The 15,731-nt window shown below is 57.5% G+C and overlaps 1 protein-coding gene across 14 annotated transcripts in view; it reads left to right on the top strand.

Annotated features, from left to right (window-relative positions):
- Positions 1-10,695: 10,695 nt before the first annotated feature.
- EBF3 (EBF transcription factor 3) overlaps positions 10,696-15,731 on the top strand; it is a 129,885-nt gene continuing 124,849 nt past the window's right edge. For all 14 annotated transcript variants that reach the window (XM_077945625.1, XM_015148458.3, XM_077945622.1 and 11 more), the window contains exons 1-4: positions 10,696-11,423; positions 11,535-11,691; positions 12,059-12,122; positions 12,840-12,895. In XM_077945625.1, coding sequence (XP_077801751.1) covers positions 11,290-11,423; positions 11,535-11,691; positions 12,059-12,122; positions 12,840-12,895 — 411 coding nt within the window. In that variant the 5' untranslated portion in view covers positions 10,696-11,289. The remainder of the gene's footprint in view (positions 11,424-11,534; positions 11,692-12,058; positions 12,123-12,839; positions 12,896-15,731) is intronic.

Raw genomic sequence — 15,731 nt, 5'->3', positions numbered from 1 at the left:
GCCCCTGAGATCAGGAGTCATTGTCCACATGGCCAGTGGTTCTCCATTCATTCCTCATTCCCGCAAAAATATGTCGAGGAGCCACCTAGGGTAAGGCTGGGGTCCCATTCTCTAGGAGCAGCTCCGGAAGAGAATTGGGTGGGCAAGGCGGTGTGCTCTGGGGCCCATTTAGAGGAGAGCAACCCTGAGACTGCAGCCTTGTAGGGAGGGGGGCAAGGAGAGGAGCAGGAGGGACAGAGCAGCAGGGTGGTATGTGTTGGGGGATTAGGCCGGAGAAGGAAGGGAGTCACCAAGTCGTTATTAGAGGGATTGAACCGTTTTCTTGCCTTATCCACGGCATTTTACCTCCACTGGTCAAACAGATTGAAACAAATTGAGTAAAGGCCACCTGCAAGTCTTTGTGTGTGGCACTGAATGGTGGCCCTCTCTGAACCCTTCCCTTTGCCTCTGAAGCCACACATGGCAGGACCACATGACCAGAGCTCTGAAGTCCGACAATGGGGTTGGAGTCCCAGCTTCCTAGCAGTGTGACAAGAACATGCCCCTTAACTTTTCTGAGCTTGGGCCTGACACATAACATTCAATACATGTTAGTTGCTATTAAAAACATGGGTGATTTTATATCTGAAAATATTGCATATTGCTTAAATGGTTTCGTGCTGGCTCACATTAAAAACGATTCCCAAGTGAAGATGACAAAGGGGAAATATTCGTTATTTAGTTCTTTTCTTACATTAAGCGATCATAATAAAGTACATTTCTGGGTTGCATTCTCTAGAGTGCCTTTTGCTAAATAAATGGCCAAAAATAACTTTCCCTTCCAGTAACATTTCATGATTCAGCACATTCAACTTTCACTATAAAAGCTTGAAGTAAAGAGTACAAAACAAGCCTAGAAGTAAGAAACAGGCGAGAAAAAGCGATGGATACAGGAGGGTGAGGCTCACATTCCCACAAGAGTGCTTTCTGTTTCAGACAAAGCTCGGCAATAAGAAAGTTGTCTTTATTCAGGTATCTACATCACACTTAGGTTTGGAAGAAGCAGATGGATAAAATTAGTAGGATCTTCCGCGAGTCCCAGGTTCTCCCGGAAGAGGCAAATTAGAAAAAGTGCAGCAGCCCTGGGTAAGGGCCTGGGCTAATCAGCCCCTCCCAACCCCGGGCGGCCATCAAGTTGGGGATGCAGTTCACACCCCTGCCTGACCCCTTTTCTGTTCCAGAGCAGCAGCTCCAGATACTTATGAGAAAGGTTACACCGCTGGTCATTTGCTGGGTGACATCAAAAGTGGGAGTGGAGTGGTTAGGTTTGCCTGGCCTCTGAAGTGCAGCCGAAGCCCTCGTTCACTGAGATTGCTCTAAACGCAAAGCTCATCTAGGAGCCGTCCAGGCGTTTTGTTGTTGTTGTTGTTTTTCCCCATAGCGTGGCTTTATTGGAGAACCCCAGCCCTTCTCTGTCTTTGTGGGCGATCTCTTGCCTCTTCCCATTTCATTTTCGCCGTCACGGGGCCTAGTATAGTACTTTTCATTAAGTTATCCGTATCCAGGAAGATGTCCTCTCATCCACTTTACCAAAACGGGCAGGGGGAACCCGAGCCATCTCCTGCCCACGGGGGTGTGCGCTCATCCACACAGACAGCTTCAAGCCGCCCAGGGCCTGGGACCCGTTTCCAGATGCCCTGCGAAGAGGTGTCCACAGCAGCGGTGCATCACTCCAGGCCTGGCGCACTCTTTTGGCCAAGGCGGCTCACGAATGCCCTCGGGCCTCCGAGTAAAGAGAGGGGCTCAGGTCCTTGCAGAGGGACCTCCCAGCGGAGGAACCCCACGCGTGGCCCAGGAGGCCTCTCCTCCAGGTGGCCAGCGCCGGGCGCAGCTGCGGCGCCGGGGCGCAGTGGCAGGCGGGCCTTGGGGCCGCCTACGGGCACCTCCACGCGCCCCCGCTCGGCCCTAGTCTGCCGCGCCGCCGCCGCCCGCAGTGGAAGGCAGTGTGGCGCGTGCGCACTGGCGCGCTCGCGGCCGGGCCCGTGGGCTCTCCCGGGAGGGCCGGAGGTGGGAACGTGGGAAGGCTCCGGGCCGCACACCTCCCGGCCCACCGCCGGCGCCGCCGACACCTTGCGGCCAAGGGCGTCCGCGATGCCCGTCGAGTGAGCGGCACAGGTAAGCGGGCTCTCGATCCCGTCGGGGGCTCCCCGCCCCAGTCCGCGGCCCTCAGGCGGCCGCGGCGCCAGCAAAGTTGAACTTCGCGCGTCGCGGGCGGGACGCTGAACGCTGGGGACCAGGGTGCTGGGGCCCGGGAGCCGGGTGCGCTCCTCTCGCCTGCGGGCGCGCGGGCGGGGTGGCGGCGGAGGCGCGGGGTGGGAAGGGGAATGCGGGAGCCCATGACCATGAGCTGCGCCCAGGCCTGGCCTCGCAGTGAACTTTTGCGCCGCGCCCTGGCAGCGTCTTGGTTCCTGGCGAGCACTGCCTGGGCGGCCTCCGGTGGCCTCTGCTCGCGGCCTTCCTGGCGGGCCTGCGGGGAGGCGATCGTGTGCCAGGGATTCTTGGCGCGGGGGAGGCGCGTACCGGTGCGGGCGAAGATCTGGGGTTCCGAGGATTTAGCTGAAGGACCCCGGGTTTTTCACTCCTCGTCCTCCCCCAGTACAAACGCCAGACCCTTGGAGGGAGGGATGGGGAAGGTCGAAGCGCCTACGTGCCTGGACGACAACGCAGGAAGCAATTAAAACTCCTCCTTTCGGATTAACAACCAAAAATTGATCGATGTGTCAGGAATACCATTGATTTATGAAAGGTGCTTATTTCTCTGGTATGGAGAATTTTATGTTCTCCAGGTGAAACCGAGTTCACCCAGCTCCAGCGTAGATTGATGTTTTAATAAAAATAAATAAAGGGGAAAAGCTCGCCTGGTCTTTGGGGACATCAAGTCTCAAATCGCAGAGTTAGACTAACAAATCAAATTGCATTATCTTTACATTTCATATCTTTTAATCTTGTGCCTAAAAATCGCAGGCAGGAGAGCGCCTTCATTTCGAAAGTTTTAATATAGTGCTTAAAAGTCCGCGTAACTAGCAATCAATGTTTCATAAGCAAAATGGCACGGGAGCGTCGGGTAATTGTGATAAGTGGCAGGCGGCGCGGGGCGAGCGCGGCGGCGGCGGCGGCGACGGCGGGAGGAGGAGCGGGCTCTGGACGCGGAGAGGGAGGAGGCGGCGGCCGCCCGGAGCCGCGCGGCGCCCGTAGATGGCGCCCTGGCCCCACGCTAGGCCCGGGATCCGCGGCTCCGTCGGGCAGCGCGCGGGCGGGGGAGCCGGCGGGGGCGCGGGGCTCGGGGCTCTACGCTTGCGGTCGACTTGGACCGGGGCGGCACGGCTAAGGAGGAAAAAAAAAATTAAGCTCATTGTTGCCATTTTAAAAATTAAGGCCTGGGCAGTCGTTTGGGTCGGATGGGGGTCCGTGAGTCCAAGGCGTCACTGGGAGTGGAGGGATTCCCGCCCCCCCCAAGACCCGCAACCGGCTGCAGCCCAGCCGGGGTGGCGCTAGCGCAGCCCCAGTCCCGGCCTCCGTGTGCGCGGCCCAGGCGGGGCCCTGGCGTGCAGATGCGCGCGTGTGCGGGCGAGGGTCGGCGGCGCGGCGGCAAGGACACCGAGTTCAAAGCCGCTGGTGGATCGCCCCTGAGGGCGGCCCGGATGGCCAGAGGACTCCGACGCCGACGCCCCCGCCCCCGCGCCGGTGCACCCCCGGAGCCCGCGCCAGCCCCGCCGCCGCTGCTGCCGGCGCCCTCCGCTTTGCAATGTAAATTTCAGCGGGACAAATTGCTTATTAATAGTCTAGAAGAGAAGCCAGTTTCTTTCTTTCTTCTTTTTTTAATCTGTTTTTATTTCTACATGGCCCCTAGCTATGCCCTGGGCAGCCTTGCCGCCCAGCAGTTTTCTCTTCATTTCAATGTCCTAAAGAAAATGCAAATTTCCACAGTGTGGCCTTTTTAAAAAGTTAAATTAGCAACAGCTTTAAGTGACTCCATTAGTATGGAAAACATACGCATGTTTAATGTGGGAATAGCTTCCTTTTAACGGGACTCATTCTGGTGTGTACATTTAGCAAACCCTTAGAGTTGGTAAAGAATCTCTTCGTGGCCGAATTTGTAGCCAGAGGTGCACCCTCCCCCTTCCAGCCCCGGAGTGCGCCAGCGTTCCTGGGGGGAGAGGAGGGGTGCGTCCCGCCGCCGCGCGCTGCCGGACCTAGTCCGCTGACTTGGATCCCTTAGAAGCCGCGCGAATGTGCGCGAAAGGGTTTGTGCAGGCTGCAAGGGAGGAGAGCTTGACACATTTCTGTCCAAGAGCGGTATGCTCTTTCTTCCCTCCCGGTCTCAACGTCACAGTCCCCGGAGCTGAGTTAATTACCCGGGTGGACTACCCGGCCCGGCCGCCGGCACCCACCGCCCGACTTTTGCGCACCAAAACGGGTGTATACACTCTGTTAAGGTGCTGTGAAGGAGTGAGATCGGGTAGCCGAGGAGGAGGACATTAGTACATCGGTGACCGTGGCCACCCTTTCCGACCGTGCCCACTGTGGCTCTCCACCACCCCAACTTCCTTTACTCGTGTTGGCAAACCGCGGTTGCAAACTAGAATTTTATTGGCAAACTTTTGTGCACAGTTAGCTTCCAGAAGAGGGTACTTAATTCTGTCATGAGGTCTGGCCGCCCCCTCCTTTCCCTTCAAGCCAGTGGCATGGCACTCCACACCCGTCCATGAAAGAGTTAAGATTTATGGTATGCTGGAGAGGTCTTGTTAGGATGTAATCTGCATTTTTTAACTACTGCGTAATAAAAAGTGAGAAGTTTTGAGACACCTTTCTTGATTATACCTTTGGCGATACTTTAGGTTTTACATTTAATTTGCATTTTGTTCTTGGTGAATATTGAAGTCTTGAGCGGAGGATTGAATTTTATTAGGACATCTGGACTGACAATATCAAATCAGACACCAGTGTCCCAAAGCATGCTAAAATTTCAGAGTTAATTAGAACGCAGTGTGTTTAATTAAAGCCAATTATAATATTTGAAATTATCTGATCGATCCGTGTTTGTACAGTTTGGGTCTGTTTAGGTGTTGATTGGCGTACTTTGCGCGCCATTCGATCTCAGAACTTCTCTGGGGAAAGTTTGCTTTGTAAACTGGCGGGGGCGGGCCGGCGCGGAATCCGCGTCTCCGGAGCCGGCTCGGGCGCATCCAGCCGGACTGCTTTTCCGGGCGCCGCTGAACGCAGCTCGAGAAATCCCAGCTCGTTGCTAAACCGATGGGCCTTTTCGGGTCCGAGGGACCTCGCCACGCACCAGCTGTCTTTTCCAGCTCGGTTGGTCCTCCGGAGCATCTTTACAGAGAAGCAACCTTTAGGGTTGCCGGGTGCGTTGGGAGAAGCCCAAGCTGGCCAGTGTTTGATTTGGGGTTTTCGCTCAGGTAGAAGAGCCCCCAGAGCTGACTCGTGGGGTCAACCAAAGTGACCGAAGGAATCCGAGAAAAGTTAGGACAAGGAAACAATAATTAACTGTTTCCCGTCTAATTTCGCACGCTGCAGGAGCCGAGGCACACCCCGGCGTTTTCGCCCCGCTTGCAGCGCCCATAGTTTTCCAGCGAGAGGTTTGAGCGAGTTCCAGGTCATGTCCGTCGCCCCCTGCGGGGCGGGCACTTAGAGCGGAGGTTTCTCTCCAGCAAGGGCGTTCGCGTGGCGCTTGGTACCTAGGCCTTCTGCCGGGTGCCGGGCTTGGTCCGACCCTTGCTCACGCAGGTGGGCGGCAATTAGGACTAGGCGGCGTGTGGCGGTTTCCGCGCGTCTCCGGGGTCAGGGCGTCAGCTCGCACTAGGTGCTCTGGTCGCGCAGGAGCCAGGGCCCAGCTGCTGGGGCCGGCAGGACCCCTGGCGGACACCTGCCCCGGGGTGGGTAGGAGCCCAGGTTGCTCGGCTCCCGGCTCCCGGCTGCGCAGCGGCACTCCACTCTCCCCACCCCAGGAGGCGCTGTTTGTCAAACTTGGCTGGAGGCGCCTGCACGTTCTCACTTGGAAGCTGAGCCTTCTCCGGTACTGGGGGTCGGGCTTCAGGAATCTTAGCCGTGCAGAATAAATATTAGGGGGAGGAGGCAGTGCAGAGAACAGGGTCTGGGGCCCTTCAGTTTTTGCTTTTTACCCGTGAACCCAACAGGGCATCTTTCCTTCCAGCGCAGGGCAGAGGCGCCCGTTGGTTCGCCCCATGTGCCAGGGCGAGTTGCCCAGTAACTTGCCTCCGAGGACAGGCGGCGTGCGCGGCCTGTCTTGGGCTCTGCCGCCAGATGCCTCCTGAGGCCCCGCGGCTGGCATCTCCGCGCCGAGAGGGCGAAGGCGCCCTCTCTGGGCCTGAGTAACCCACCCAAACCTGACCGGGCTCCCTTTGTGCGCGACTTAGGTTGGGATGGCCCTTACTTCTCGGTTTACCCCGGCCCACGGGCAAGCGTGACCCCGTGGCGCAAGATGGAACTTGGAAAGCACTCAGAGGCCGCGTCACCACCCGTGGTGGGCAGGCTTTGCCAGTGCATGTTGTTTCCTCCCTATCCCGCAGTTCCCGGGATTTTCTAGGTGCGTCTCTCCCGGCCCCTCTGGCCTCCTTCCCACTGGGGCCCAGGGTCAGTCTGGCTGTTTCTTTTCCTGTTCTTTCCCCGGCCCCTGCCTGTGCTTGGCCCGCGATTCTGACTCCAGGCTTGAGCAGGGCTAGAGGCCCGGAGGCCGGCACGGTCTGAGCGTGACCCCCAGGCGCGGAGGACGTGGGGGCGGGCCGCGCCTGCAGCTCAGCACTGGCGGCTGGCACACGAACTGCCGGCCTTTCGTGCATTGGCTTTCACCCTTTACAGAAGGCTCTAAGTGACATGGCCAGGCAGCTTGGGCCTGTGGCCATGGGCCCTCTGAGGGTGCTGCGTCCGTCCGGTCGAGCCCGCGCACCCCCTGAAACTCCAGGGGACTTGGCTTCCAGGAACTCTCGGCCCAGGCTTCTCAACGCCGGAAATGCAGTTTATTACTCTTTGGAAGGATGTTAGGGAGGTAGGCGGGTGCCCTGGGCTAAGCCTCGATCAAGAAGGGGGCATTCACCCGGTGTCCTGGGTGCTAGGCCCGTGCCGACACCGCGGCAGGCCTCGCGCCCTGGGACTCCAACTTGGCAGAAGTTTCTGGGTGGGGGTGGCTTGGAGTCCGGTACCAGCCCAGGTCCCCGTCTCTGGGCCTTGCACCAGGCACCAGTGGAGGATCTGAGGCTGAGGAGGGGTGAGGGGGAAGTTTCCTCCCCACGCGCGCCGAATAGCTCCCTTCACGGGTGGGTAGTGGGTACTGGCGGAGGACGTTGGCACGCGCGGTGGCTCGGGCACTGAGTGGCTGGGCAAGGAGGCCAGGGTGAGCCTGGGTGCGGCTCCTGGGAGGTTATAGCCCCGGCTAGACTTCAGCCAGGTTTTTTGATAGTGCCAAGGATCATTGGCCCAAGCGCCGCCAGGGCCTTGCGCCCTGCGCGGGGCACGCCGCTCCCAGAGCCGGGCGCCAGGGGCGGCGGGCGCTGTCTCTTTAAGGTCACTGCCTGCTCCGGCACGACATGGGGAGGACAGCTGGGCACTGGCCATCTGACTGACTCCGGCTTGACATCTGGGAGCCCACTGGTGTGTGGCACGCGAAGCGCTTGATGCCGCTATTTAAATGCAAATGTGAGGGGGCTCATTGAAGCCTCTCCCCGTAAATCCGCACAAAAGGAATACTTCCCACCCTCCGAGGAGGAGGCGGCGGCGGCAGCTCGAGGGCCACCCGTGCAAATCGCGTTGGGCGCGGGGCCCTGAGCGGTCGCCGCAGCCGTCGCGGCCCGCGGGGTCCCCGGCAAAGGTCAGGCTCCGCCCAGTCCGGCCCCTGGACGCGGGTCTGGCCCCTGGGAGTGCTCTGTGCACCGAGGTTAGACCTCCGGCCGCCGTGGGCCTGCAAAACTTCCAAAGTAGCAGCCTGTTTCTCCTCCTCTCCCTTCTCCTGGGTACCCAGCGCCCCGCGTTCCCCAGAAAGGGCGAGGGGTGGGGGCAAGGCTCCCTCCGGAAGCGGCCGGGCGCCGGAACGCGCTCCCAGCGTTACTCAGGACACTCGGGGTTTGACCTGCAGCCCTCTTCCCCGTCCCTGGCCTGGCTGCAGTGTCCCTTGCTCTCCTCTGCTGCTGCTCCTGCCCCATCAAGTCGAAAATCTGAGGGTGGGATGGGGTGGGGGCCCAGGGGGTACCCTCCCGGGCCGCTCCGCAGCAGGCCGGGGTGGAGACCCTGCCCGGTCGGCGAGTCCCTGTACCCACAGCTCGGAGCCAGCAGCGGAGTGACAAAAAAGATAAAGTTGGTGAATGATAAAGACCGTATTTTCCACGCTTTGGGTGCGGGACCAGATGATCTAGAAAATGAGCTGAAATGGATTCAGCCTCCGAGCCTGTTGTGAGAGCAGCTGATTCCCCCATTTCGGGCCAGATGGCTGCTGAACACAGATTTGCATTCATTTTCGCTTAATATCGTCCAAAATAGTGGGGCAGCTGCATTTGTTGTCAAAAAGGTTTAAAACCCCTTTTCTTTCTGGGGCAGGATCGTTACCTTATGTGATGGGCTTATAGAACTTTTTTTTCCTCTTTAGTCAACAGTATCAGATTTAGAAGGATTTGTTTTTAAACCTTCTAATTTGGTAATCAGATTTAAATCGCCTTGGCGCGTGTAATCTGAATTAAAGATACTGTAAATGATTTTAAGCATGATACTTTCGTTAGCGCAAGGAAGGGGCACAGGCTGGACATTTTAGGAAGTGTGCTATAAAGGAAGCATTGTTTCCTATTTCCAACTTCATCTTTCCCGAAAAGGCACTTTGCATATTCTGACAATAACGCTTGCCTGGCCGCTGGCCCTGCGTGAGCCCCCAAGCAGCTAAACACGCAGAGACAAAGCGTTTCTCAAACCCACCCTCCCCCGATGGCCAACTTTATTTTGCGTTGTTTCTCCACGAAGAAAGTGTTCCCTACTACACAAGGGTCTGCCGAGAGTGGAAAGCGCTGGGCTTATTAGGAATACAGAAATTTTCTTTTAATTTATCATGAATAGTTTCCATACACTTTGATTTAAGGTTATTAACATTCTATAGACAGTGGCATCTTTAATATGTGGCGATCGCTTCTAAAGACTAATCTCATTACCCTCAAATAGTCATAAAATATGATTTTATTATACTTACGTATTTAATTAGACGGCCGGCACCGTAATGGATTTTGAGATGGGACTGGCGCAACAGCTTTGATAATTCACTTATCTTTGGCAATAGTCATTAACCCCCAACACCAGCAAAATAGATCTCTTTCCAACACATCTTTTTTCTCACTCCTTCCAAGAGGCGTGGGGGTCCCCAGATAACGTGAATCGGACTTCGATTTTCCCGATTAATTAAAATATTAACGTACACACGCTGCCAATTCACGGGAAAAGGGAGTGCTGCCCCAGACCCGGCGGGAGGAGGCTGCCCTGCGACACACTTGCGCCCTGCAATCTTTTTTTTTTTTTAATCAAAAGGGCCTGATTTCTCTTGGCAGGGAAGTGCCTGGGACAGTTCCTGGTCGTCCCCTGGGTCTCTGCTCTGTGTCGCGCAGACGTCCTTTGGGCGGGCCGCGCGCCTGGGCGCGGAGTCCCGGCTGCAGGAGCTGGGCCACGGGGCCCACAGGCTGCCCGCGCCCGGCTGCCCTCCTGATTCCTAGAAACCAGGTCGGGAAGCCGCGCGCCGCGCGCTCACCCGGGTCCGGCGGCTCTGAGGGCCCGGCCACAGAGCCCGCGGCGCCCGCTCGGTTTTTGGAGCAGTTGGCTCCAGGGCGGTCTGGCCACCGCGCAGGTCGCGCAGCCAGACACCCGGCTCCGGGTCGCCGGAGAGGCCGGGCGCGCTTCCCGTCGGCCCGGAGAGACCAGAGCCTTCTTTGTCACTCGCTGTGCGTTAAGAACAGGCCAGGGACCGGGGTCTGCCGCGGCCACCGGGGGAGAGGGAGCTTTTAGCAGAACCTGCCTCCGACGTGGATTCCCTGCCCGGCACTCGGAGGCCTCCGCCGGGGTAGGAAGCTTGGGGTGTCCGGCGGGGCTCAGAAGGGGACTGGCCGGCCCTGCAGCAGCCTTAGGTCTGCTTAGAAATCAGGCTGAGCTGCGCGCCCAGCCTTGGCCGGGGAGCCCTGGGCACCCCTCCTCCCAGTCCGTTGCCCGCTCCTCCCTCCGGCGCCCTCCCTGCGGTTGATCTGCCTCTTCCCACTTCTCCTTCGGGCGGCCCCAGGCAGAGCTGCAGCCCCTTGCATTTATTGCATGCATCTGGGCAACTTGGGGCGCTTCGGCATTTTACAGCCCCCCGCCCCGCCCATCGTGTTTGACTGTGTGGCAGGTTTTGCAGGCAGGTATTAAGGGGCCAAGCTGCAGTTGTGCAGCGGCTGCGTTTGTTTCTTTTCAAGATTTATTTGGGTGAGTAGTAACTTCCTTGGCCGCGGCTGGGCGCGAGGAGCCGCGGTGCGTGGCGGGGGGCGGCGGCGGCGCTCGGTGGCGCTCGGCGGCGGCGAGGCTCGCGGGGCTCGCGGGGCTCGGGCCGGCTCGCGGCGCCGTCAGGCAGTCAGTCGGCGAGCGCGGCGGCGGCGGCGGCGAGGGGCGCGGCGAGGGGCGGCCGCTCCCATATATGGCGCAGGCACCGCCCCCCGACGTCACCCTCTGACAGCGCCGCTCCCGGGGGCTTCGAGTTTTGGCTCCCGGGAAAGGGTCCATTCCTCGGGGAGAGAGGGCTGAGTTTTGTGCGCCTCCGTCCGCTGCGCGCGCCGCTCCAGGCCCCGCCGCGCCCCGCCTGCGCCCGGGACTGCGCCGCAGCACTCACTGCCCCGTTTATTTGTCTTTGGAGCAGGCGGGCCGCGCCAGAAGCGGGCGATCCCGCAGTGTCCTGCAGCCGCGGACGCCGCCTGGCTAGGATGACACCACGTTGAGCGCGCCTGCAAACAACAACAACAACAAGCGCCGCCGCGGCCACCGCGTCCTGCTTCTTCGAAGCGCCGCCGCCGCCGGTGGAGCCGCCTCCGTGCCCCTGGCTGTCCGGAGAGCCCGGCCGCTGGTGTATGTCGCGCCTGCCCGGGACGGGCTGAAGCCGGCGGCGGGGCCGGACCGCAGGCGCCGAGCAGGGCGAGGGCGGCCAGGGCAGCCGCCTGCCGCCGAGCCCCGAGCGCCGCTGCTCGAGGAAACGCTTTCGGCCGGGAGCTGCGGCCGCCGCCAACAGTTTTCATGTTTGGGATTCAGGAGAATATTCCGCGCGGGGGGACGACCATGAAGGAGGAGCCGCTGGGCAGCGGCATGAACCCGGTGCGCTCGTGGATGCACACGGCGGGCGTGGTGGACGCCAACACGGCCGCCCAGAGGTACGTACCGGCCGCCCCCGCGCGCCCCGGTCCCGGCCCCGGCCCGGCCCGGCCCCCTCCGCCGGCCGGCGCCGCGCTCCTCACCGGGCCGCTGTCTCTTTCCTCCCGCAGCGGCGTGGGGCTGGCGCGGGCGCACTTCGAGAAGCAGCCGCCTTCCAACCTCCGGAAATCCAATTTCTTCCACTTCGTGCTGGCGCTCTACGACAGGCAGGGGCAGCCGGTGGAGATTGAAAGGACCGCTTTTGTGGACTTTGTGGAGAAAGAGAAAGTAAGTGCAAACATACGATCACACCCTCTCTCTTTCTAGAAGTGGGAGTCAGGCGGTGCCGGCGCGCGGGGGTTCAAGTGCCCCCCTCGGCGGCGGGCACGGCTCCGCCAGGCCACCCCGCCGCCGCCGCCGCCACGTGCGGTCGCCCGGGACCGCTGAGGGCTGGGCAACTTCTCTGCGCCCTCGGACTTACTCGGGGCGAGGAGAACGCTGGGCTTCCAGCAGGAAAGTGACATCACCGCGCTGCTCCGAGCTAGGAATCCTGCCATGTGTGAGGCCGAGAGCCTCGGTCGCGGAGGGGGACCGAGCGCGGTGGCCGCGCCTGACACCGATCGCACTAAATGCAATTATTTATCGTTACTTTCAGGAGCCAAACAACGAGAAAACCAACAACGGCATCCACTATAAACTCCAGTTATTGTACAGCAACGGTAAGTGCCTGCTGCCTGCTCGCCGCCCCTGCAACGGCTGGCTCTCCTTTTCCGCGCTGGTGAAAGGACATAAAGATTTTGAGATTAAAATGACATGGATGTAAACACGAAATCTTCTCATGGCATAGAAGGAAAACAAAACATAAACGATCAATAAGTCGATGGCACTTCACATGATTAACCGGTGGGGCTTGAAGTAGAAAGTAAAAAAAAGATCGATACGGGCTCCAGCAGAACATCACTTTTAAGTGACTTTTTTCAATTTTGCAAATTAATGTTAATTATTGGGATGGGGGTAGCTCCATAAACGGAGCATAACTTACTTCCTGTGAACGAGTTTTTTTTTTTTTTTTAAATCCTCGAGAGACATTAGCAAGAGTTCAGCCTCTCACTCAGTTTCCATTTGGTGCTTTTTCTTTTCTAAAAATAAACGACCACATGGGCCCACCTCGCACAGCCACCAGGCCTGCTCTCCACCAGGCAAATTCCTTGCACCTTGAAATGCAAACCCTAAGAGTCTTAAGGTTCTTAATTAAGAAAGGGAAAAAAACTAAGCGAGAAGTGGTGGGGTTCTCTTTCTCCCTTTCAAAGGGATTGCCTAAGTTTTGCTGCATCACCGTGGCAGCAGTCCTGAGTTACAGACTTCCTGTGCCCCGTGTGCCCTCCCCAAGGTGCAGCACTCAAATCCTGATGAGAATTTGTCTCTGTTTTTTGCAGGAGTCAGAACAGAGCAAGATCTGTATGTTCGCCTCATAGATTCAATGACCAAACAGGTGAGAAAGTTTATGCCTCTGCACGAGTTTTCACTGCTGGGCCTGGGTTGTCCTGGGCTTCAGAGGCAAGGGCACTGATAAATGGATCTCATGTATTTGTTTTCCATTGAGCTTCCTTGACATGCTAATGAGAATTCCATATTTATTGGAATGAATGAAGCGATTGGTAAAATAGTTTATGTTGTCATTAGAACAGGACATATATGCTTTATTAAATGTCTTGTGATTGGAATCATATTCTGTCTTAATTATGGTAATTAATATTTGACAGAAAAATTTCAAGATGTCCCCCCTCTTGTTTATTTTTTAAATGCTTCTCTCTCTGCTAGGAATCAGTTCATTTGGATTTTTTTTCTATAACAAAGGCAGCTAACTCCTAAGCCCATCGAGTTGGACTTGATTAGTTCATTTTTTTTTCTCCTTTCCAGTGTGATGGTCTAGTAACACGAGACGTGTATTTGGATTTAAAAGTTAAATGTGTTGGGGTGAAAAGTCACCTTGTTCTCCTCTAGTCCATCTTCACCTCGCAGCCCCCCAGCTCCATAATTCAAACTCCAAGCTCCAGGGGTCACTCCAACTCGTCCACTGCTCTGCCCCCTCTCCCACCCTCTGTCATACCTTGTAAATAACATAATTACAAGCAGTTCCTTATTAAATTATTTAACCTGTCTTGGTCAACTTTTCCGATGATAACTATTGGCTATCAGTAATGTGATTAAGTGGAGAAAAGTGCGTCATTGCTTTTTGACATTGTGCAGTCTCTGGCTGCTGGTTTTGTGCTGGGTGGTGTGTTGTTGTTGATTTGGTTGTTTTAAAGATTTCCCGCTGCCCCGGTTTTCTTAAAATAGAGTGTTGTGGTGGGGAGGGGGGCAGGTCCAGTTTGTAGATTAAATCCACTCCGCACAGATTGTTTTAAAATATACTTCCAAGCTGGACTTCACACTTAGAAATGAAAGTGGCTTCTTCGGTTTTGATGCTAACTTTAAGAATTGTGAGCCAAGTAAAGGAGAGCTCGTTGGGGCTTCCTGCAGCCCAGCACATATGCCTCCCACTCTCTGCATGCAATTAGTTTGCAGCTTTTATTTCCCCTTTAAAAAGTTTGTCCTTACCTAGGTAGCAAGGGTGTTAGATTTTAATGCCTGCAGCGGTAAAACTGTGTGGTTTTCTCTTAGAGTAAAACAGATCTGACAGGTAAACTAAGGTCTTTCTGACAAAGACAGAGGCGGTGTGCCTTTCTGTAATTATTTCACTCGATTCAGAGAAGCCTCTGGAACTCGGGCTGCTGGTTGACAGGGTGATTTTATTTCCTTTGTATATAATGGCTAAATGTTTTCGGAAATCGCTATAGTCTAATTAAGAGGCTTATGTAGGCAGTGCTAAGTTTCTCTGTTGGGGCACAGAGAAGGACGCTTCGTTTTAAGTACACTTTTATTGTTCATTTAGCCTTGTACCTTTGCAGTATAAACAGGGCTGAAAATAAAGGCATTTAATCTCCTCTCACTGACGGGCATGGAGGGGGAAAAAAAAGGAAAGAAATAGCCCAGTAACTGATCAAAGAGTCAATGGCGCTGAACCGACAGTTTATGGATTTCTGTTTGTGCTACAAAATAAAAAATAAATCAAATATAAATACGGGGATCCATCGGAGGACAAGCCATTCTCTCAGAAGCGCTGGTGCCCGCCGCGGCCACGCGCCCTGCAGCCCCCAGGCGGCTCGTTGGCCTGCGGTGACACCCATCACTTCTGTGGTTCTGAGCCGGGTCCAGGCGGGAGGCCGGCGGGTGAGCGGGGTTCCCGGGGAACCTTCCCTCTTCCCAGGAGGGCAGCCCGGGGCTTTCACCAGAAAGGGCTTTGTCCGCCTGGAAGTAGAGGAAAGTGTCAGAAGTGCCCGGGGAGGTAGGAAGGAATTTCCAGATAATTTTCAGGGGTGGGGGCGGGAACCGGTGAGAGGACATCCCTCCCCCTTCGGTGGAATTTTATGCCGGGAACTTGGAGCTCCCAGCCCCGGCCTCCCGCCCCTCCCCCAGTAGACTTTTTTTTTTTTTTCCCCCTTTTCTGTATTTTCGCGAGGCCGGCGGTGGAGGCCCAGCCCTGGCGGGCGGCTCCCGGTCCCCAGCTCGGGTTCCCAGCGGCGGAGCCGAGCTGAGCGCGGCGGTGAGCGCACCTAGGGCTTCGCACCATCTGGCGGAGCCTCTGCTCAAAACCCACCCGAGCGTGCGCGCAGAGACTGCCTTTTTACCCGAGAAAAATCATTGTTAGCAGTTTCAAAATAAACACCAGATTGGCCATTAGCACTTTCTTTCCAAATATCATCCGGCGAGGAGCACGTGGCCGCGCGGGCTCGGGCGCCCGGGGGCCCCGACACTCCTGCGGGGCGCTGGCGATGCCCCGGCCCACGTGCGGCTGCTGCTCCTGGACCTCCCGCCCGGGCTTCCAGGCCGCCAGCAGCGTGCAGAGCGCAGGTCGCTGCCTATCACTCAGGGCGGCCCCGGGGGCTCGGGACGGCTGCCGGTCCAGGGCAGCCTGCTCCCCGCTGGCGTCTGGGTTTGGAACGCGGGAAGCCGCGGGGCGCCAGACTTGCCAGAGCCCGGGGAGCGCGCGTGGCAGGGCGGGCGCGGCCCTCGGCCCTTGGCAAACTGCTCCTGCGCCGCGACCATCCTTCCCGGCTTCTTTAGCCTCCGGGCGTTCTGATCGGCCTCTCCCAACAGGCAGATTGGAACTCGGTGTAGACAATGGCCCGAGGACGCGGCCTGGCGGCGGCGCGGAAACCCGAAGAGGCCCGGGAGCCCCGGGTGCCGGGGTCGGTGCCAGCGGGCTCTCGCTCTTTGCGCCCGGG

Source organism: Macaca mulatta, chromosome 9 (genome assembly GCF_049350105.2).
Source record: "Macaca mulatta isolate MMU2019108-1 chromosome 9, T2T-MMU8v2.0, whole genome shotgun sequence".
NCBI classification, from domain to species: domain Eukaryota; kingdom Metazoa; phylum Chordata; class Mammalia; order Primates; family Cercopithecidae; genus Macaca; species Macaca mulatta.
Note: the sequence above shows the minus strand (reverse complement) of the source record. Positions and strands in the feature narration are given on the sequence as shown.